Below are 23,005 nucleotides of genomic sequence, written 5' to 3' on the forward strand. Positions count from 1 at the left end.
ACAACAGTGGTCACTTTAGGACAACAGCTGTATCATTAGGTCAAAGCAGGAGTAAAATCAGCACGGTTCAGCCAATTCCATCCAACTTCCAATGAAAGAGACATAAAAGCGATCCTGTATTAGTATGGATTTAGAAGGTATTTGTAAGGCAGCAGTGCTTATGGGCAGCTTGGGGTCCAGTGTGGACCATAGGAAAGTATCTATAGGATTTTTGACCAGGTGCATGCATCCTTGGGATTACTGGCCCAGAGAGGAGTGGGGCTGTTCTTCTGGCTGCATTCTACAGGATGTGGGCTGAGAAAGAGGCTGAGGATTTATGAGGCTTGGAAGAACATGTAGGAAAAAGGAAGCCCATTTTATTTTGCAGCTGACTGATGCTAGAAACTTCTTTTTGGTATCAGGCCCAACTTTCCTCTCTCCACCCATCAATCTCCACTGGAATAGAACCTTTTCCCATTTCCCTTGCGACAAGACTGTCATGAAGTTTCCTTTCTTGGTACTAGTCCCTGGGAGAGTGCCAGACCCTTTCACTTCCTGAGGTGCTCCAAACTCACCTCCCCATCTTTCATTTTTGGTTTATTTGCAAATCAAAGAGTTAGAGCCTTTGATCTTTAGGCAACTTATACCTCACCCAATTCTCAGGAAACAGTTTCTTATTTTTGTGGTCTCATGTCCCTGAGAATCTAATGAAACCTCTCTGTGAGAAGAAGTTCACAATACACATCTATACCTAGCCACAAATATTTGCATAGCAGTACAGGATAGTCACTGGCTCCCTAAAGTCTGTCTTTGGATTATATCAAATGCTTTCTCCAACTTGTGACTCAAAAATTATACCTGGGATTATGACAGATAAGAGCATTTCAAACCTGTTTTGAAAATGTATTCACATTCTTTGCATCTGTTTGGTGTATGTTCATGTGCATATGAGTGCATGTGCATATGCAGGCCAGAGGTGGATATCAGGTGACTTTCTCGATCTCTACTTCATCTGTACAGACAGGGTCTTTGCTTTAATCTGGAACTCACCAACTCTGGCTAATGTGGTTAGCCAGTTTATTCTTGATATTCCCTCTCTGTGTCCTGAATGGTGAGTTTACAGGTGGTCACGATTCCTTCTTGGCTTTATATGTGGGTTCTGAAGATCCAAACCATCATCCCCATACACGAACAGTAAGTACTTTATCCACAGAACCAACTCCCTAGCCTCAGATACTCCGGATCTTGAGTGAATAGTACTTCCAGGTACTCCTATGAGTCATTTTGTCTCATGAATTTTTCTGTCACTTCTTTTTTTTGTATTTATTCATTATTAATACAGAAGGGGCACCATATCTCATTATAGATGGTTATGAGCCATCACATGGTTGCTGTGAATTGAACTCAGGACCTCTTAGCCATTTCTCCAGCCCTCTGTCACTTCTTTTTATTTCTACCTGTGAACATTTTTTTAAATCATAGGACCCTGAGATTTGAAAAAGTAAGCATAAAGCAAGGAAATAACTTAAAACTCACAGAAGACTTCAGTACTGAATAGAATAACTAAAGATGTTATCTATGTTTCTTCTAATTCGTTGTATCTCTGAACTTCATGTTTTCTCCTCAAATCTCCCTTGGGTAAGAAGAAAACATTTCAAGTCCCAGGTGGCCACCTGCTGCCATCAAACAAAGCCTTCAGTATCAGGACTGGATTACAACCAATTGAGTTGTTGGCCAAAGGGGTCCCAACGAAATCCCAAGCAACCCAGGTGGCTGTCAAGATAGTAAGCTGCTCTCTGCACACTGACAACAAAGCCTGATTGCTGAAGACAATACCTACATAACTCATAGAATGTGGGGAGGTTGAGCTGCTGCCTACATAGAACCTTCAACCCCATGTTCTAGCGTCTTTGATGTAGGAAGGTAATCTGCACGCTATCAAAAGGGAAACTATTCTAGACACAAAACCATTGATCTAGAATGCTGTCCCTCTTGCAAATGTGCTAGTGCCCATGGTTGCACAAAGCTTGTGTGAGTAACCAATCAATTTCTAACTTGACTTAAGGCCCACTCCACAAGATGGAACTCATATCCAGCACTGGTCCAGTGACCAAGAACCAGAGACCAGATAGCCCAGAGACCTAGGATCTGTGCTTTATTCAATCATCATTAGAGATGCTTCCTCCTGTAGCAGATGGGAACAAATTCAAACACCCACAGTGAGACATTATTAGAAACAGAGACCTTAGAACACAGAGCTAAATGAGATGCCTTGATCAAACCCCTCTCCTTAGAGCTCAGGGAACCCCATGGAAGAGGAGATGAAAACAATGTAAGAGCCAGGGGAGTTGGAGGACACCAGGAGAGCAAGACCCTATAAATCAACATACGCAAAGCTCATGAATTCACAGAGACTGATACATCATGCACAAGGCATACACAGGTCAATGTCACGTCCTCTCTGTATATATTATAGCTTTCAGTTGAGTAATTCCTGAGTTTTTGAATGAGTGTATCTCTGATTTTTATGCCTTGTCTTGGGGTTCTTTTCCTTCTGTTCGCTTGCCTTGTTCAACTTCAAGTTGATGGTCTTTGTTTTATCTTATTATATTTTATTTTTGTTATTTCTTAGAAGCCTGTTTTCTTTTAATGAGAGGCAGAAGAGGAGTGGATCTGGATGGGAGGAAAGAGAGGTAGGAACTGGGAGGAGTAGAGGGAAGCAAGACTCTAAACAGGATATATTATATGAGAAAAGAGTCTATTTTTAATAAAGGCAGAGAAGAAAACACTCCTAAAGTGCTATGATGACAGGAGAATTTCTCTATTCTATATTCCATTTGATCTTTTATCATTATACCCTTTTCCAGAAAAACAACTATAACAAACACTGTATGTCTGGAGCCTTCTGCAGCTAAATATTAGAATTTGACCAACCAAAGTAAGGTCATATTGAACTCTCTGATGTAGTCCCCAAGAGGCCTATAATTTACTTGAAGACATTGAAAAATATTATTAAAATTGTAATAAAACAAAATGAACTGTTTTGTCTTAGAACAATCCACTCATATTTTTAGGTCTTTGTCAAAAGCAACCGGGCATGAATGCAAAACAATAATAGCATTCAGCAGATTCAAATGAGAGTCCTATCAACCTCACTGCATTTGCACTGTTCCTGTTTAATTGCAAATGCTACAGTGAAGTGACTACTGCAGTCAAAGAGGGAAAAGATAAAAATGCTTCAAGAAACCCTCCAGTCCTGCACAAACCCAAAACTGTGTTTAATGTGGTGGGGAATGCTTTCAGCAACTTCATAGAGCAGATGTGTGAAATTGGTATAAACTACAACTTGGCTTCCAAGCACAAATCTTATCAAAGATTTATTGTATTAAGCCCCCAACCCCTCACCCCAGGGTGTGTAACTGACTATTCTGATTATTTTGAAGAAGTCACTAATTTTTCTTTGAATATTACAGAATAGTAAAAATTTACTGGGTAGCTTAATACTGAGCAAGCAACCGTCATAAACACTAACCATTTCCCCCTTCCCTTAATATTACTATTATTGTCAGGGTAATAATTGAGAATTTATTGAAAATGCAAAAAAAAACCACCAACACTCACAACTTTGGGGGACATTTATGTTGGGGTTGCCTTGGAGTGTACATTAAATGTGTTGCCAGTGTTGGTCTTGCACCAGCCTGTACCACCTAATTTCTTGCACATGGTACTATGCTACCTTGATACTACACTGTGCCAAGACTAGTGGGCATGTTTGCTTCATCTGTTTATAAAACACCCACATAACTATCATGACTAAAACTTTACTTTCTCCTAGACTTGTTTGGGTGCTTTATTATTCTCAGACTGCAACCTAGGTAGAAATATTAAAACAACAAATGAAACTAGAAGATCATTTGTTTATAATAAAGCATAATTGAGCCTTTTGACTTTGAACAGTATTTTTCATTGACAATGAGTCAGAAGCATTTCTCTCCTACTGTAGCATATTAAATGATCTTAATTACATTGGGGGTTTTGAGAGCCTTGCATAGCAACTGTCTGTCACTTTGCTGCAGAATATTGTACAGTGTGGACTCTGTTGTTCTCCTGTCCATGGGTTCCTAACAGCCTTTGTCTCTTCAACAGTTTGGACAGGAGTGAAACATGTTTTCCTTCTTCCTTATAAAAATAATATATTCTTAGTAACCTTAATGAATGCTTTCAAAATGACTGAAATGTATACATATAACTATTTCACATAATGGTCTCAAAAACATGAATTCTGTTTACTTTGCAAAGAACAAGAACTTGCTGACAAAGTGCCCTGATTTGAGATTTTAAAAGCACATATGAAAAGTACTTTTGGTAAATGTTGTAAATTAAATATGTATCTATGCATTACTGAGAATGCTAGTAACATATTTAGCCATACTTCTATTAATAAAATGAACATTAAAAAGTAATAACATTAATTTTGCATTTGGATGTGTACAGTTGTGAGAAATTTAGTGAGATTAAATAACATTCTAAGATACTATCTCATTCCCCTGCACTAAAGTCACTTAAAAGTAATTAACTGTGGTTTATTACAACAAGTGAGTGAAATATGACCTAGAAACAGAAGATTGCCTAGTACCAGAAGGAGCCCTGGGCAGTTTTTGAAAACATTTCCAAAATTTCAGTAGTTTTACAATATATCTTGTCAATAAAAGATACACCATCAACTTCTAGGAAGGATGGATGAGCGGCATTCCAGAAGAGCCTTTCACATGTATAAGAAGCTAGAATGGAAATAATCCTGCTAAATACATAACCACTGTTTTTTTTTTTTAGTCAAACAAAAATTATTTCAAAGAAATACAACATTCTTCACATGGAACAAGAACTGCTCTTTTTGTATTAAATAACTCCAAATGTTTTTTCTACTTATTCACTTATCAAATGTTCACTTACACAACATATAATATTCATTTATGCATGTTTTTGCTATCTTTTGCATTCTATCTTTAAGTCCAATACAATCTTTAGCTTAGTTTACCCAATATACTAGCAATATAATAAGTTAATAATTATATTATAATTATTTATCATGTAATTAATAATATAATAATAAGATACAAAATAATTCCATAAATAAAGCAAAAAAGATACTTGCTATTTTTCTGTCTTGTGTTTTTCATTCTATATTATATAGTATAGCACCATATGGGTTAATATGTTATATGCTGTGCATTAGTTAAGTTAGACCTTGGATTTATTATGCAATCATGTAGATAATGCATATTTACCTTGCTTTAAGTTAGGTTTCTCATGTTTGACTTTCAGTACATATGTACAAGATCAATGAAATGTAAGCCCCTACACAAGATCAATGAAATGTAAGCTCCTACAGCTGCTAAAATGCATTTTAAACATCACCTGTCACCTCTCTGAAGGGCAATTTGGCAATGTCAATTAAAATTAAAATGCAAATAATCTCTTCTTATCAATTATATCTCAAGAGATTATACTAGATATAGAAATTTGCATGCATGAAAGGTAAAATATGCAAGGCTATTCATTGGGGCAATGTTTACAGAGGTTGGAAGAGCGCTAACATCCATCAATAGAAGAGAGGACAAATAAATTGGGGCATGGCTTTGAAAGAGGATACCATAATGCTTCAGGAAGAAATGCAGCAATTCTTCATTTGTACCAAAATAGAATGTCTCTTTATCATATTTACTTTTAAAAAGTAAATATCCGCATATGGTATCAAAGTACACAGAAGGGTATAAATTTGGCATATATTAATGCCAGGCAGCAAGACCTGTGATGTTGGGCAAGAAGAGTGATTTCAGAAGAACTCACAGTCTTACAAGGCGTGAGACTTAGACTTGTCTCAAAAGGCATTTAGAGGATGTAAAAGACCTTGCTGCTGTTACCTGAAATCAGCCCAAGGCTGGGGACTCCTTTCTGAAGTATCTCTATCTCCTGTCAACTGAGTGCCACTTAGAGATCCTGGCTACTACTATACCTCAGAGAGTTCCCTCGAAAGTCTCTGCTGTTTTCCTTGCTTCTAGCCCATCCAGTCTGATCCCTCTCTTCTCTTTCTAGTGCTGGCACATCAGCTTCAAATTGTCCACCTGGGCGCACTACTGCCTAGCTCAATTCCTCAACATAAAATTCAAACATGGGGTAACCTGAACAGTTCTATGTGGTCTAGCTCTTGTCTCTGGGCTTAAGAGACTGATGACTCATGACATGTGCTTTCTGAAGCCAGCTACATGTTTTTGCTTCTCACTGTTCTTTTTTATGGCTTCCCCTTCCTCACTGAGTTTTCTAGCCAGGCATTATCAAGTGAGATCTTCCCATATGCTCCCCTACTTTACTCTCTGTAGGTTTTCCTTAAGCTGACACAGCTACCTGCAAATATCCTTCTGTCAGTCACTTCCCTATGGCCACAACCTTTTCAGACCTAGTTTAACTGTAACTTCCCTTCAAGGCCTTTTTGACTCATCCACATTTGACTCCTCTCTGGTCCCTACCTACAAAACAGGTTACCAAAACTGTTCTTGACACATTTCAAGACTCACTCTTCTAGTCATAAGTTACACATGCCTAAAAAACTAAAAGAGCTTCCTGAATGCTTCTAAGACAAACCAATTAGGGGATGGGAAGAAGAAAGGAAGAAAGGAAGGGGGGATAGAAAGGGAGAGCAAGAGGAAGGGGGAAGGAGAGAGATACCTGAGCAAAGTGTCTAAAAGGGGATTAATTTGCATTTTAATCACTGTAAGCTAGTGTCTGTCTGTATTGTTCTTATAATTAAATTTTAGCCAAATTTCTATTTAAAGCACCATGTACCTCTGAACTGCATGCACTTGGAAAGAGAAGTTTAAAGAGAAATGATTTTTCTTTTCTTTTCTTATAAGAGCCACATTAAATTAATATGGCTCTATTTAAAACATCTCTGTGGAAAAGTGACTACTGCTGTATTCTACATTGACATGTTTTGTAGTTTCATTGCCATGCTGGCTAGTTTTATGTCAATTTGACACAAGTTAATCATTTGAGAAGAAGGAATTTTAACTGAGAATATGCCCCACAAGATAGACCTGTGGGAAAGTCTTTGGGGGCATTTTCTTGATTGTTACCTGGTATAAGAGAGCCAAACTCACTGTGCACAGTGTCCTGGGCTCAGAGTCATGGGTGCTTTAATAATATAGGCTCAACAAGCCATGAGGAGCAAGCCAGTAAAGCAGTTTCCGCCTTGAATTCCTGTCATGAGTTCCCAGGATGATGAACTATGTATGAGCTGTGAGATTGAATATGCCCTCTCCTCCACAAGTTGCTTCTGGTTATGGTGTTTCATCACTGCAATAGTAAGCTAACTGAGAAAATCATGAAAGAAGTTGCAAATTTGTTCCCCTGGAAAGTGATTTATTTGAGCTCTTTGCCATTTGTTCAAGTATATTTAAGTAACTCTGCTATAGCCTTCGCGGCCAGCTGTTGCTGTCTGAGTTGGTCATAATACTCACAATACCAACTATCAAACAAGCATTAGGGACAGAGGAGCCTCCCTGCATTTCACATAAGGCTAGTTTCTCCCAGGAGGTAGTGATTACTAAGATTTGAAGGGACAGCCCTAAAGTACCTCTGAATGGGATCAGGTACTTAAAATTCTTTAGCTTTTCATTTTGCTAAAATCATTCTTTAAAAAAAAAAACCCTGAAACATTTAGAAAAGTACATAAAGTTAAATGCAAGACAAAATGACTAAAGCATGTTAACTACTACCCAGAAATTGTTGTTCATCTTATCAACCATCATCTATTCTTTTGTATATATGTATTTGTGCAGGGGGCATGATATGTGTTTGTGTGTGAGTATGAATGTGTATACACATAGGTGCACATGTATGTGGACTCTGTGGTTAACATTGGGTGTCTTCCTTTATCCAACTCCACTTTATTCTTTGATCCAGGGTCCTCAGTGAACTTGCAACTTGCTGATTAGTTTATACTGGTCGGCCATTGAATGCCTGTGATTCTCTTGTCTTCATCTTCCCCCAATACTGGGACTACATGTAAATGCCACCATGCTGGCTATTTTACATGGGTACTAGAGACTTAAGCCCTATTCCTTATGTTTACAAGACAAACACTTTTACTCACAGTTGTATCCCTAGTTCCCCCATATATTTCTTCCCTGTGACACTTTTCTCTATTCCATTCAGGATATAACCAACATCCTGATTAATGTTTATACTTTCAACTCCTAAGAATGCATTTTAAAGTAACAATAGTTCATTTTGATCTTTAAGTTATGAATTGATAACTTCTTTCATCAAACAACATATTTATAAGCTTCATCCATGAGGTTTTCCAGAGGTTGTTAGTTTCCTTGATGTTTGACCAGCTGTTTTCATTGCTGTAATACAAGTAAGCATTATTCCTTCCTTCAGGAGTAAAAAAAAAAAAAAAAAAAAAAAAACCAACAAATACTGTAAATTTTTTGCCTTCCTAATTATCTCCATTTGGTGTTTATATTCTTTCACACAGCTTATCTGAAAAGAGTCATCAAACAGAGAAATAAATAGGCCATGAGATACTCACTAACGACATTGGCTTGTCCAGTGAATATGGTGTACTGGAGTTCATAGGAGACCACACTGAACTCATCATCCGAAGTCCAGTGGACAGTGATGGTGTCATAGGAAGCTGTGCAGAGCTCTTCTCTAATTGTGGGAGGGTTAGGAGCTGTGGGCATGAAGAACACATATCAGTGGAGCAGCAGACACAATTGGGAATCACATTTTAGAGATATTTAACTGTTAAAGCAAGTCTTCTTAAATAGGTCTAGCAAGTCTGCTATCCTAGAGATGAAGATTTTTGTTCCAAAATGTTTAGTTGTCTACCTAAGGAATTGTTTTGTTTAGTTGTTGTCGGTTTTTATAAACAGCTGTGGATAGAGCCAGGCAGACAATAAGACATTATCTCAATTTATCATGAAAATATATTAAGGAGACTAAGCAAAGAATAGCCTCTTGTGTGCAAAGAAAAACACATTATAGAAAAAGTAACCAAGACAAACTGTTATAATTTTATTCACTTTGGAGAGTGGGGTTGGAAAACTTTACCAGTAAAGGACTAGATGTAAACATTTTAGGTATTGTAGGCTAGATTGTTGCTCTTACAACTACCTAACCCTGCCATTGCATCATGAGAGCAGATGCAGATAATTTGTACATGAACAAATATGGCCATACATTAGTAAAACATTTACAAAATAGCCACAGGACCAAATTTGGCCTGAAACCCACTTTGCCAACCTTTCACCTACATGACACCAGGTATTTGAAAAACTATCATTATTTGTTATTCCATAGTAAATCATCTAAATAATTGAAAATTTTCTTTTATTGGATATTTGATGCCTTGCTAAAATTATTAGTGTACTCCTATTTTCTTTTCATTTTTCAATTTGTAGGTGGTATGTTTAATTAAACAGATCACAATTAACAAGCAGGCATCTCTTAGAAATATATTTTCATTTACTAAGAAAACTATGAATGCTTGTATTTGATTTCCTTTATCACTACAGAAGCCTTTTGTTTTGTTTGACATAGTCAACCGCTCAGAAGTTTAAATCCTATTAAAGCATGTAATTTTAAAATCACTTACAGTGGATTAATTCCAATAAGTAATTTTATGAGGAGAATAATTGAGGAAGAAAAGACAAGGCTACAAGTGTTTTGTCTTGGCAATAAAATTTTAAAGCAGAGGTGGGCAAACTGCAGCTGTTTTTTTCTATTCTATTTTATGTAAATAGTTATTTGTCTTCATGTATGGCTGTGTATCATATGTGTGCAGTATTTTTGGTGTCCGTAAGCGGGCATAAGATTCCCCTGGGACTGAAGTTACAGACAATTTGAGCCACCATGTAGTTGCTTGGAATAAAACCTTGGTCCTCTGAAAGAGGATCCAGTCCTCTTATCCACTAAGCTACCTCTCTATCCCACAACAGCTATTTTTTGTAAATAAAGTTTTATTGGAACACAGCCAGGAGGCTCTCAGATATTGCCTATCTGTGTTTTCACATAACAGCAGAGCAGTTACAACCATATGGCTTGCAAAACCTAAGACATCTGCCATCTGGCCATTTCCAGTCAAAGTTTACCAGCCTGTGGTTTAGAGAATTGATCCACAGCTTTTCTTTATACTCTCTGTATACTGGAGCTGAACTTCAAAGGGAGAAGTGTGTTTGCATTCTATGGATTTAGAACAACTTTTACTTCCACCACTGCAGAGGTCTTTTCTATTCTAGATTAGTTTCTGATTAGAATTGGTAAATCATAAAGAAACCCAAAGTGCATGGGGCCTTTATAGAAATGGTAAATTTAAAATTCTGTTTTAATTGTCTTCACTTTGACACTTGAAAAAACATTTAGCACAAGTAATGAGAAGCTTTGTCTATTAGTTGCTGAATTTCACAGACTCTTCATTAATAAAAAAAAGCACTCAGCTGGATCTGATGGTACACATTTGTAATCTCAAGACTTAGAAGGCAGGGATAGGAAGGATGTGAGCATAAGGGTAGTCTAGGTTATATAGTAGATCCCATCTAAAAATGATATCCATAAATGAAAATCAAGTAAATAGGAAAGAAAAGAAGAAGCATTCATCATAATGCTTCAAGCATTTTTTCTAGAAATGTCTGTTTGAACATTTATCTTCTGAAGAGCCCATGTGTGAAATTTAGTTTTGGGCAGTGTGGCTTGGATATGCAAGAATAAATGACACAAATCTGGAGATGCATTCCGTACAGGTCCAGCTGTGTCATAAGAATGTGTTTGTTTTGGTCCGTGTGGTCATTGTTGCTGTGTGCATGAATCAGTGAAGAACAACTTAGTTTTTTGTATTTAGATAGCTAATTGCATACTTTCTTCATTAACCATTGTGGAAAGATAGACTTTTTTTGCTGCCTATATAGCAATATATGATTAAATAGATAGAAAATAAATTCAAAATAGGCAAGTAGCTATGAGTCACATGGCAGTAGCTACAATCAGGAAGGAAATGTCACCTCTACGGGTTATTAACTTGACATACCACTTAGTGGCATGTCATAGGGAAAAAAATCTTGTTTGCACAGCCAAGCAGGCAAACCCTGTTTTGATTGTAAACTCAATGGGTTTGTCCTGCAAAGTCAATTCCTAGTTTTCTGTAAATGAGAACTGTAGCATGCTGCCAAATTCAGTACACATACAATCAGAACCATAACTGTTATTTTCTTGCCTTCAACACAAACACTACACAAGGAATGGTGAGCTAATACACTACAAACACTTGGTTTCCTGCTTATAAATACTGGATAAACTATTTTGACTTAGAAATATCAGCCAAGCATTGTAAATTATGGCAAGAATTAATGTTATGTCTAGAAATGGACTGAATTTGGATTTCAGGGCTCAAAAGGCAAAAATCATATGTACCTAATATGGCCTTTTGTTTGGCATAAACAGCCCTATTTCATGAATGTTACAATTTCATGCAGACTATTTTCACAGTTTCCTTTTTAGTCAATGAGTTTATGTTCCTACAAAAATTTAAATGGATATCTATTTTAAATATTATTATACTTATAATAATAGTAATAATATTATTAATTGTTAGGAAGTGAAGATACATGCTTGTTGAAGATGATTTAGAACAGCCAGACAATATCTCTGGGCAACTATTTAAACTTCTAGTTTCCTCTGGTCTTGAGAATGAGCCTGTGACATGGATATGGTCCAAGAGACTTAGGCAAAAATTTGCTAGGTAGATCTTTTGAGCAATAGTTTTATGCTTGTTTTGTTTTGATAAACAAAGCCATACTTGGTTAACCAAGACTTTTTGCCATTATTTCCTCCTTTCCCCTGTACCTTTGGATAAAACTTCAGCAGCAGGTAATTAATGTTGTGAAAGGATAACAAATGAAGGTGTCAGAGAAGGAAAAGAGAAAAATGTGAATAGTACAGTACAATGTGTACTGTAATTCAGGAGCTTTGAGCACCATATAGCTCCTTAACTTCTAATTATATTCAGCTCAATTAAAAAATGACAATTCACTATGTCCACATTTCAAGTTTTCAAAAACAAATATGTTGGTTATCATCAACAAGGAACATTTCCATCACCATAGAAAGTTCGACTAGAAATAGTAGTTGAGACAAGTCTCAAAATCAAAAGCTAAAGAATATCCATAAATATTTGAAACCAAGTTTGGTTCCTTAATGTAAGTGTTCTGTGAATCAAGTGATTCTTTCTTCAGTAGGAACATTATATTTGAAAGAGAGAACTACATAAGATAAGGAGATGTGTTGTGGGATAACTTACTCTGCTTGCAAATGCAGAACAAAGGCAAAAAAGGGCACCTGGGTTTGTCACAAGGAAAAAGCATGAACTGTATCCATATACTATAAAAGTAAATGCTACACAATATTCCCTCTTTTTGGCTCCACCGTCCAACCACTCTTCCACAAAACATGCACATACTGGCTGGGAGTTGAGAAACTGACACCATGCTCAGTTAGGGATGTGGTTTCTAGATGGTTCTATGTCCTAAGTACAGGGCACATCTGGTCTCACTGTGCACATGGTACGTTCCTGAAGTCACAGGTCCTGGTAGCTTTGGCTAACACAAATAACTTTGTCTAAATGGTCCTCATTCTTTCTACCAAAACCTGAGCCTAGTTCTCGCTGTAAAGGCTAAAACAAAGGAAAAATTTAGATTTACTCCTAGGAATATGAGTAGCTCCAATTTTTCTTTTCTTCATTGTTTTCTGGCTAACAAGAAAGAAAGAAAAAGAAAGAAAGAAAGAGAGAAAGAAAGAAAGAAAGAAAGAAAGTGAGGGAGAGATGGAGACAGTGGAAAGAGGAAGGGAGAGGAAAGCCAAGTAGAAAGTATAGGGCTGAAATGTGGCATCTGGAATTGCAATGTAATTTATAGAATGTTTGCCAGAGTAACATGAAATTCAGTTTCTTACTAGAAGTTCATACAGAATTGAGCCAGATCTAATTGTGCTCACCCCCTTTCTATCTTACCTTCAGCATAATGGCTAAAATTTATCAATTCTTAAATGAAGATTATAATGTTTTACAAAAATTTGATACAGTGAAAACTAGATAAGATCACAAATACAAAGAACTAGAGTGATATAGATGGCCAGGTATTTACATGGCTTTTCCCCCCATCATTAATATACTGTGAGATTTAGATGACTCTAATATAGTGGAAAGTACGCTCAAAATATTGCGTATCTCTTTGATGGCCAGAAGTGCTGTTACTTTGACCATCTCCACTTTGAGAGTGAGGAAAATGGTGGTAAGGACATATTTAGAAATCAAGATTCTCTCTCTCTCTTTCTCTTGTCCAAACTTATACTTAATCTGTGATATTTAGATTAAAAATACAAAGTGTACATTAATCATTTATAGGCCTATTCGATAGCATTTCAAAGAGTAAAACACATGTGTGACTTTTAGAAAATAATTGATTCAATGGCAAGGTGAATGTACACTATATTAGAGAGAACAAAAAATATAGTAAGATAATACCTGTAAGGTAATCCAGACATTCTAGTAGCTTCTTCTCCCGGGAAAAATCTAAGGCAAATGTGTCAAATGTGTCATTGAGGTTGATTTCAGGAATTAGGACCTGGGAGGATGCAGTTGCCATGGATACTCTGTAATTCAAAGAAAAACAATGTTTTAGAGAAATGTCAAGGTGGCTTTTATCATCACTGTGAAGGAATGAGGAAAAAATAAAATGAAAAGAAATATCAGGTATTTTAAAAGTATCATTTTTGAATGGCAAAATACAGTAACACAAAGCAAACTTAAAGCAAAAGCAAAGGAACTGGAACAACACGGTGCCCTCCCTTTCCTTTATACTATCGGAAAAATTCCCCATGGAGGCAAAAGAATATTCATATTTCATGTTGCTGTGTATTTAACAGCCTGGCCCAGTCACATCTAACCCCAGCAAGACGCATATTGCTCCAGGCATTTCTTCACACATCTGTCTGGGAAACTGTTTGTTCCTTTCAGACTCGCCCCTGCTCCACTTCAAAGCAGAGTCTCCAAAATTTCAAACTGCATAAAAGGCAAAGTGAAGATTAAAAAAGAATGTTTCCAGATATTGGATTAGTTTAATCAATTACTAGCCTCTCTCTAAAATAAACATTAAAAAAAGGGTTTTGTCAGGCTCTTTTTCATTCTCCTTCTAGCCAGTTTTCCCCCCACCATATTCCCAGCAGATGCCATGGAAAATATTCATAAGCTTTCTCACAAATTTTCCCAGTAGGCACACAATCTCCTCTCCACACTCAGGTTTTCTGGTGAGAGCTCTCATGTATAAACTACAAAGCAAAGTATATGTGTCTATCTCCTATGTGCTCTTGAGTTAATCTGGAAAGTTCAGTTACTAACAGCAGAACATTCCAGTAAATACTAAAATGCAAGTAATTATCTTTATACCAAAAAAACCTATGGCTTGAAGAATTCTACTTCTTAGCACAGAAAATGATGCTAGATTTTTGATGTTTCATGTTTTTATTGAGTTCCATAAACATGAGGACACTAATTTTTGAAGAAAAAAGAACAAATTTGAAGTGACTTTGATAAAAATATAGTTTCTTATTTTCTTATAAAGAACACTGATGCTAATTTGCACTAGATCGCAGAGCTAGCTGGCAACAGTCAGGAGGACTTCAGCTGCGTACTCTTCCATTTCATGAGAAAAGTTTGATACCAGCAAGTTATCTTAAGGATTATAGCCATTTGTGTCTCTTAAGAACTCTTAAAGATTTGGATGTTCACAAAGACCCTATACCCTGGCTAGGAGTCTATCCATACAATAGAAATAGTACGCAGCTACAAAAGGAATGGAGTATTGGAACACGCTAAAATATGGATGAACCATGCAAACATCATATTATAAAAATTTGGCCAAAAAGTTCATGAATCATATGTAACGTTCAAAATAGGCATAGCTATTGAATTACATTGTTTTTTGTTGTTGTTGTTGTTTGTTTTTTGATTTTTGGTTTTGGTTTTGTTTTTTCAAGACAGGGTTTCTCTGTGTAGCCGTGGCTGTCCTGGACTCGCTTTGTAGACCAGGCTGGCCTCGAACTCACAGTTACCCACCTGCCTCTGCCTCCTGAGTGCTGGGATTAAAAGTGTGCACCACCACACCTGGCCTTGATTTGCATTCGTTCACCAGTTAATTTTACTTTATGTGAATTTCATAATAATAAAAAAGAATACACATGCCAAATGACCCAAATACATTTTCTCTAGATATATCTCTGGCAAAAGTTCAATGTTATCTAGGGAACAAAGGAGACTAATCTACAATGTCATAATGGTATTGTTAATGGGAAGAAAGTCTAAGGCAACGTACACTCATTGAAACATTCAAGTATATAAAATGACTATAGACAATGTAATGCCACCTCCTGACTAGTTCACAAGGAAGGACTCATTGAAGAGTAGCATTGTATGATTTTATTGATTAAATGTGACATTCAAGGGACTTGAATTAATTATTGATACTTAGAATAGCTAATGTCGCTGGGTGGATATAGGGATGGATGCTAGTTAAAATGTGCCTTTAACAAATATTCATGAATCTCTTAAAGTGTGTCATACACCAAGGAGCCCAAATATCTGCATCAATGCAGAAAACTTAAAAGATATGTTTTAGTACCATGTGTATGCCCAAAAATATTACAAAATAAATAAACCTCAGTGAGTTCTATTTCATAGTTCCCAATTGGAAGAACTGAACCCAGTCAGTACGAATCAAGTTCCAAACTTACAATAGTCTTTCTCTTAGGCACTTTTGCAGCCCAGGTCTTGTGTCAATTGATGAGACTGCTCTGAATATAGATATTCTGGCTTTATTATTTCCCTTCTTGGAGGCAGAAGCCTCTTTGTTCAGGTACATCCAAAACAGATTGCGTTCCCAAATTTGTCCTGCTTCTCAGGTCAACAAACAATAAATAAAATGCCTTTATGTCAAATGACATAGTAGATGCACCCACTATTTTGACACTGGAAACTTTGAGTGGGAAGCAGAAGGAAGATAATGCCTAGCCTGGGAGGCAAAGACTGACAGAAGAAATCTTTGGAGATTACTGCAGCTTTTAACACCTACAGGTTTTTTTCCATGGGTGGAAGGAAAGATACTTATCTTTGGCTACAATTTCAAATCCTCAACTGGAGTGACAGGTAAAGGGAAATCTGCCAAATCCAACATTTTAGGGCATGTTTTTATTTCTCAAATCCTTGTTGCCCATCTTCTGGTCGTTTATACTGCCAAGGCTGTTAGTTTTAGGCTTCGTACTTCCTTGCTTTAATCTTGCCACCTGTCCCACCCAACCCCCCTCCCCTTGTGTGTGTGTGTGTGTGTGTGTGTGTGTGTGTGTGTGTGTGTGTGAATGAAAGGATTGTCCATTACTCCTTTATGCATGTCTTTCTGCTTTGGTATGTCTAATCTGCAGAACACTCAGTTGTTAGTCACACAGAGCCAGTATTTTAGAAGGTAAACATGTCTAGAGAGACACTGTTCATGGATCTTTTGCCAAACACCACATACCACCATGGTCAAAAACATCTAGGTACTGCAGAAACATAATGTGTATGTGTTCACCTTTGGCCAGCTCAAGATTTCTCAAACACATTTGGGCCTGGAAATGTAGTGTTGTTATAACATCTATTAACCTATCAACACCTCAAACCCACACTTAGACTCAAGTAACATTTCTACATTTTGCCAAATAGAATTCTTGGCTTTTTTTTTTTAAAGAAAAGCTTGGCACATACTTGAACTGTTTGTGCTTGTACAGCATAAAGAGATCACCTCAAAGTGGAGAAACTTCTAGGTGATTTGAAAATTCATTCTGCTCCTAAGGAATTTAATTAGCATTCTCATGATAAAGACAATTTGCTATTAAAAGTAATTTTAGAATAGATATCTTGGGTGGAAGGATGGGGCACTGTATGGGGTCGGGGATAGGAACTGGAAGGATCAGGTGGGGAAAGAGTACTGGAAGAGACAAGTGGAATGGGTGGGGAGGTGCATCTCTGGGACAAGCTAGAAACCTAGGACAACAAAAACTCCCAGAAATCTATGAGGGTGACCTTAGCTAGTATTCCTAGCAATGGGGGCTACGGATCCTGAACTGGCCATTTCCTGTAACCTGCAAAGTCTTCTAGTGGAGGTACTGGGACACCAACATAGCCACAAAACTTTAGACCCATAATTTGTCCTGCTTACAAGATGTGCAGGAGTAAAGATGGAGCTTGAGACGCATGTCATGAGAGGGAACCCACCCCTGTCACTGTTCATGATGTTCTGCTTTACTTGGAGGCAGGAGCCTAGCTTAACCAGCAACAGAGGATTCAACCAGCAACTAATGGAAGCAGATTCTGAGACCTATAGCCAAGTGTTAGGTGGAGCCTGTGGAGTCCTGTTGAAGAGAAGGAAGACTGCTTGTAAGAGCCAGAGGCATCAGGGATACCTCAAGACCTACAGAGTCAACTAACCTGGCCCCAGGGGAGTCCATAAGAGACTGAACTGCCAACCAGAGAGCATGCATGGGACTGACCTAAGCCCTATGCACATGTGTAACAGTTGTGCAGCTTGTTTCTACATGTGGGACTCCCAACAATGGGAATACAGTCTGTTTTCAACTCTATAGCCTGCCTTTGAGACCTTTTCCCCCTACAGTGCTGTATTTTCTAGTTTCAGTTGAAGAAGATATGCTTAGTCTCACTGCAACTTGATATGCCGGGGCTGGTTGATATCCATGGGAGGCCTCCCTTTTCTGAAGAGAAAGGGAGGAGGAGTGGATGGATGGGACAAGAGAGGTGGTGGTGGGAGGACTGGGAGAAGAGAAATGAGGGAAACTTTGGTCAGGATATGAAGTAAATTAATTAATTAAAGAAAAACAAAAAATTTTAGATTTCTTGGAAAGAGTCCATGAAGTTTCTTATGCCTGGATTTAGTAAATGCTTTTGCTCACTTAATATACTGCTCAAAAGGTTACTATGTAATGACACCAATGGCAGCTTAAGAACAGTGTTAATACATATTTGGAGCTATGCAGTGAACAGGAAAGGAGGGAATTTATTACCTGTTCACCTTTGTAGCAAGATCTGTGTTGTTTCTATTTCTGTATATGTGGGATGCTTCTGTTAAGGTTGAAGTCTGGCATTTCCAAATAGCCTCAAAGCTCAGAATAAGACGACAGACTCCCTGTCTCAGTTGGGTTCCTGCTCAACCTAATCTGGGGAACCCCAGATCTTCTGAGGAGCATCACATAGCCCTCTAGGAGACTACAGAGTGTCTGCAATGGAGAAGATCTGTTCTGAGGAGTTTTCAGCATTGTTTTTATCATATGAATGGCTTCCATAAGCACATTTCCCAAATAGAAAATTGCTCCTATATGGTAGTCTCAAAAATAAAACTGACATAACATCAGAACATATAGCTGTTGGTATAAAATTCACTCATTCCCATGGTTGTAAACACTGTAATAATTCCAGTGGCTTCAAAGAGAATCACATGACTGGTCTAGATATAATCAACCAATGCTACAGAAATGACATCTCTGAGCAAAGTGGCAGTACTGAAATTTGAATCTTGATCTCCCAACTCTTTGCCCCACCCCAGTCACTTTTTATTCTAATAAAAATCACAAAGAGAGAGAATGATGAACCAAGGAGATCAGCAAGTAAGAGATGAGACAGTACAAACAGGAACAAAGGGACAAAGGTCTTCCAGTGAATTTTTAAAGGTATTCTGTATTCCTACTTGACAAGAGCACGTTTTGTTTGTTTGTTTGTTTGTTTATGGAAACAGGAATAGCAGTCACCCTTCAATTCCTGATGATATGCTCATGCTACAAGATGAAATAATAGAACAAGATCTGCTGACCGGATCAGAGGGGGATCAGTGTGCATGGGTATACACATTCAGGTGTTTGTGCTATCCTTCAAATACAAGTCCTTTCCTACTGTAATTGTTAATTGGCCCCTTTTTCTGCCAGTTAGATGTACATCTATTCAAGCTACATTCAGTTTAATTTGTAAGGATTGCTGAGGAAAGCAATTTACAGTAGTTGTTTCATCTGGATATGCCCCAATTCAGAGAAATGTACTGTCAAATCCCAGTGAGGATCTATGACCTGCACTTAAACCATCTTTGGAGTGTATTGGGTGCAATGGAAAGCAGAGGTGCTTACGCTTTTCTTTTTTTAACGTGAGGATAAAGAATAAGAAAATAGGGCTGTAGAGATGGCTCAGAGGTTAAGAGCACTGGCTGCTCTTCCAAAGGTCATGAGTTCAATTCCCAGCAACCACATGGTGGCTCACAACCAACTATAATGAGATCTGGTGTCCTCTTCTGGTAGACAGGTATTACATGCAGAAAGAGTACTGTATGTATAATAAATAAATAAATAAATTTAAAAGTATAAGAAAATGGACAAGGTTCAGATGAAAAGCGCAAAGAAACAAACACTTGAAATCTGGTAGCCATGAGGAAACCTGCCTCTCTTGCAATAGAGAGGAGAACATTTTAAGGACAGTTGTTATTCATGTGCTTCATGGGAGATAAGTAGCTAATTAGCTGCAAAAGGAACTTTTCTCAAATATAAGAATATAAAAATGTAGCTGGCTACCAGTAAAAGACCAGGGTTATGAAAATAATATATACACTTAGAGAATGGCAAAAATGGTGTCTGACCTAGGCAAGCACCTGTAAGTGTTAGTTTCCTTTCTCCTTTGAAGAAATTCAAATCTTAAAATGGTGAGCAGTTTCCTCACTAAGGTCATGGGTTAGTAAAGGAACACCTGCAGCTTGTATTGTGAATGGTTTCTTTGGCACGCAGCCACACCCACTTGCTCCCTGTGGCTAAAGTGGAGCTACCCAGGCAGCACTGAGTAACTGTGATAGATCCCTTAAAGCCTGCAAAGCTGAAAATAATTTACTTTCTGAAACAGTATTGTGATCTCTGCTCTAGGATAACAGCCAGGATGAATGAGTTCTCTTGGGGTCTTTTAGTGGTACAATTCTGTTATGGTTTTGCATAAAAGGCAGTTGAAAATTAGAATAAATGTAAAGCAAGGTGTTTGGTGTTGTCTAGAGATGTCACTTATGTGGTACTAGTTGTATACAGACCAGCCTTCTCTATGGATCCACTGGATTTATTACATGGGTCTATGCCCAAAGAAATGCATACTTTCTACAGTAAACACGTCAGTGTACCAAGAAAAGACTCATCTTCACCCATCTTACTGCTGAGCTGAATGTACAAGTAACACCATTTCTAATTTTTCTCCCCAGGAATAGAAGGTATTTTAAAATAAGGCAGTAGAAGGTTGGCTGTTTGACCTTTCTCTCCCATGTGAATCAGCCTTAGCCTTTTCAGGTGATGTCAACCTTCTCGGCCAAGTAAAAACAATACAGAGAACACCACCTGTGGAAGTGTTCCTTTAGACAAATGAACCATGCAAAGAAAGACAAGTTTCCTTTTTCTGTATTTGGCCTGCACTTCCATTCCTCGTTAACAAGGATACAATAAGATCAAGTTTGAGAATGCATTTCCGTACTGCCCCCCCACCCCCTCCCCTCCACACACAAAATAGTTGGTTTTATTCTAACTGGTGAACAGTTGATACAAAGACCTTGACTCTAGGCTGTTATGGAAAGGATTTTGTTATGTCAATGGGAAGCATTCTTAGCTGCAACATAACAGCAAAAGCTTCCGTTCTCTCTGGTACTCAACCTTGAAATGAAAACAAAAGTCAGTTTGAGAGCAAGGCCAACCAGTCACACCCAGACATAAGCAATCAGGAGCCTGAAAACTTCCCAGCTGTCCCTCCACTCACCTCTCAGTGATATTCTTTGCTGTCTGAAGAAAACGGGCATGGTCATTCTCCTTCAGAGAGTGCTCTGCTTGGGAGATGAGTGAAGCAGACCTTTCAATGCATTGTTTACAGTTTGCAATCTGCTGAGCTAGTTTGCGGAGCCTCATCACCTAGAACAAAAGAAGCATGGCAGGCAAGGTCACACACTGGGCACACTTGTGAGATGGCACAGGGCTGGACCCTTCTGATGTATGCATTCTGTTCTGTCTAAGCAGAGAGAGGTTGAAAGCTGAAAGCCTCAATTACAGAACTTAAACTTTATCTCCATGGAGAAGCATTGGTAATTTGTTTTATGAGGAAACACTGCATTGCTAATTACTTCCTTGTCGAGGGGGGGGGAGGTGTTGTCCAGTGGCAAGTGACAAAGTGTCACTGAACCTCTCCCCCGCTACTATTCTACATAACTATTCCAGGACCTTAGAGAACCCTGGAACTTTCTCCATCTCAGGTTTTAAGCTGGGCCATTAAGAAAACAAAGCATTTCTGTTGGTATAAATTTGAGGCTTAAGTAAAAATACTTTTCTAAAAAGTTCTTTGTAATCCATGTAATAAAGTTGTGACATAAAAACATTAGGTATTCCTATTTTCCATACTGCCTAAAACTTGCTTATCAAATTAACAAAAAGGGAGCATTTTTCCCATTGATTGATTTTTTTTTTTTTATTGAGCTGGTAAGAGAAAGCCAAAAAAAGCACAGCTGGGCCATTTCCTCTCACTGTAAACGTCATTTCCAGGCACTTTGTGTTCACTTGATAAGTAATAACTATTTTGATAAGCATTTCCTATTTGTGATAAAACACATACTTGTTTCACAACCTCCATTCCAGTTCCTGATTCTGTCTTGCTTGAAAATGACCATCAAACATAATTGACCATAACTTCTCCCTCTTGGTCAGGCCAAGATAAGTCCAAGGTAACCCATTTGACCATGGCTCTGGTGTTTGAAATATGCTGTGAGCTGAAGCCCTCCAGCCAAAAGCCAAGTTAAAATTAGACCAGTAATTGGAATCACCTCATGCCTACTGCCCCCACCTACACAACAGGGGACAGGTTTTGGCTGGCTTTCTGATAATTCCGGAATGGAAAATAGCCTTGGGTGAAAGGGTAGGGAGGATGCCTGGGTTAATCTCTTACAGACAAGGCAGACTCAGGCTCCCTCCAGAATTCCTGCTAACTTCAAGAAATTTCTGCCTTCTCCAAGTCATGATTATCATCCCAGGACAACTCTAATCTTGAAGCAAAGGAAGGAAAGAGATGTCAGATCTGTAGGACTCTAGGGAATGTCCAATTCCAAGTATGTACTATAGCAAACAAAGGAAACTACAGCTGAATTGAGAGGTGATGGGCCCAAGAGTTCAGGCAAAACTACAATGAATCCATGAAAATAATGAGTCAGATTAAAATGTCCAAACTTGGCAGCTAAGAGTATGCGATCTCAAGCATGGTAAAAATACATCGTTCATTATAATGGTAGTTCTTGTCCCTATCAGGATAACTGTGTACCTTAGTTGAATAAAATAACACCATTTTACTCCAAGTAGAACAGAGCTTCTGGCAACATTATATACAGAGGCAAGGCCCAGGCAGCCATCCAGTCTAATTCAGGATGTTAGAACACATCCATTAAAAATTCCCAGAGGAAGGGAAAATTCCAGAAGGAAAAATAAGTTAATAGTCCCTACAATAAACCAAATGAATGAAATATTTAATCATATAACATAAAGAATAATTTAAATTACACAGCCAAGTTGAAGATGTTTGGTACAATTCTCACAAAAGAAAATGAGATCAAACTATTCTTTTGGATTCATTTCATTCCACCCTCATATCCTTTGAATATGGGAAGTAGAGACCATGTGTACTACAAATGTGACAATGAGTGTTCTTCAGTTTCATATTTTTCTGCTTTCTCTATCAGGATATTTGAAATTAAAAGTGAAATGCAACGACAAGAAAGAAAAAAATCAAACTGTGCATATATTGAAGCAAAAGAAAATGAGAGCGTCTTGTAAACTACCAGAATGTTCTAGAGAGATCCATTTAAGGCAGTCTTTTAATTATAGGTCA

At 37.8% G+C, this 23,005-nt stretch overlaps 1 protein-coding gene across 6 annotated transcripts in view; it reads right to left on the reverse strand.

The window, feature by feature from the left end:
- Mid1 (midline 1) overlaps nt 1–23,005 on the reverse strand; it is a 351,166-nt gene that overhangs the window by 17,995 nt on the left and 310,166 nt on the right. For all 6 annotated transcript variants that reach the window (XM_051141312.1, XM_051141306.1, XM_051141311.1 and 3 more), the window contains exons 5-7: nt 20,900–21,048; nt 13,559–13,686; nt 8,573–8,716 (exon numbers count right to left, since the gene is read on the reverse strand). In XM_051141312.1, the coding sequence (XP_050997269.1) occupies nt 8,573–8,716; nt 13,559–13,686; nt 20,900–21,048 (421 nt within the window). The remainder of the gene's footprint in view (nt 1–8,572; nt 8,717–13,558; nt 13,687–20,899; nt 21,049–23,005) is intronic.

The sequence above is a fragment of the Acomys russatus genome, chromosome X (genome assembly GCF_903995435.1).
Source record: "Acomys russatus chromosome X, mAcoRus1.1, whole genome shotgun sequence".
Lineage (NCBI taxonomy): Eukaryota > Metazoa > Chordata > Mammalia > Rodentia > Muridae > Acomys > Acomys russatus.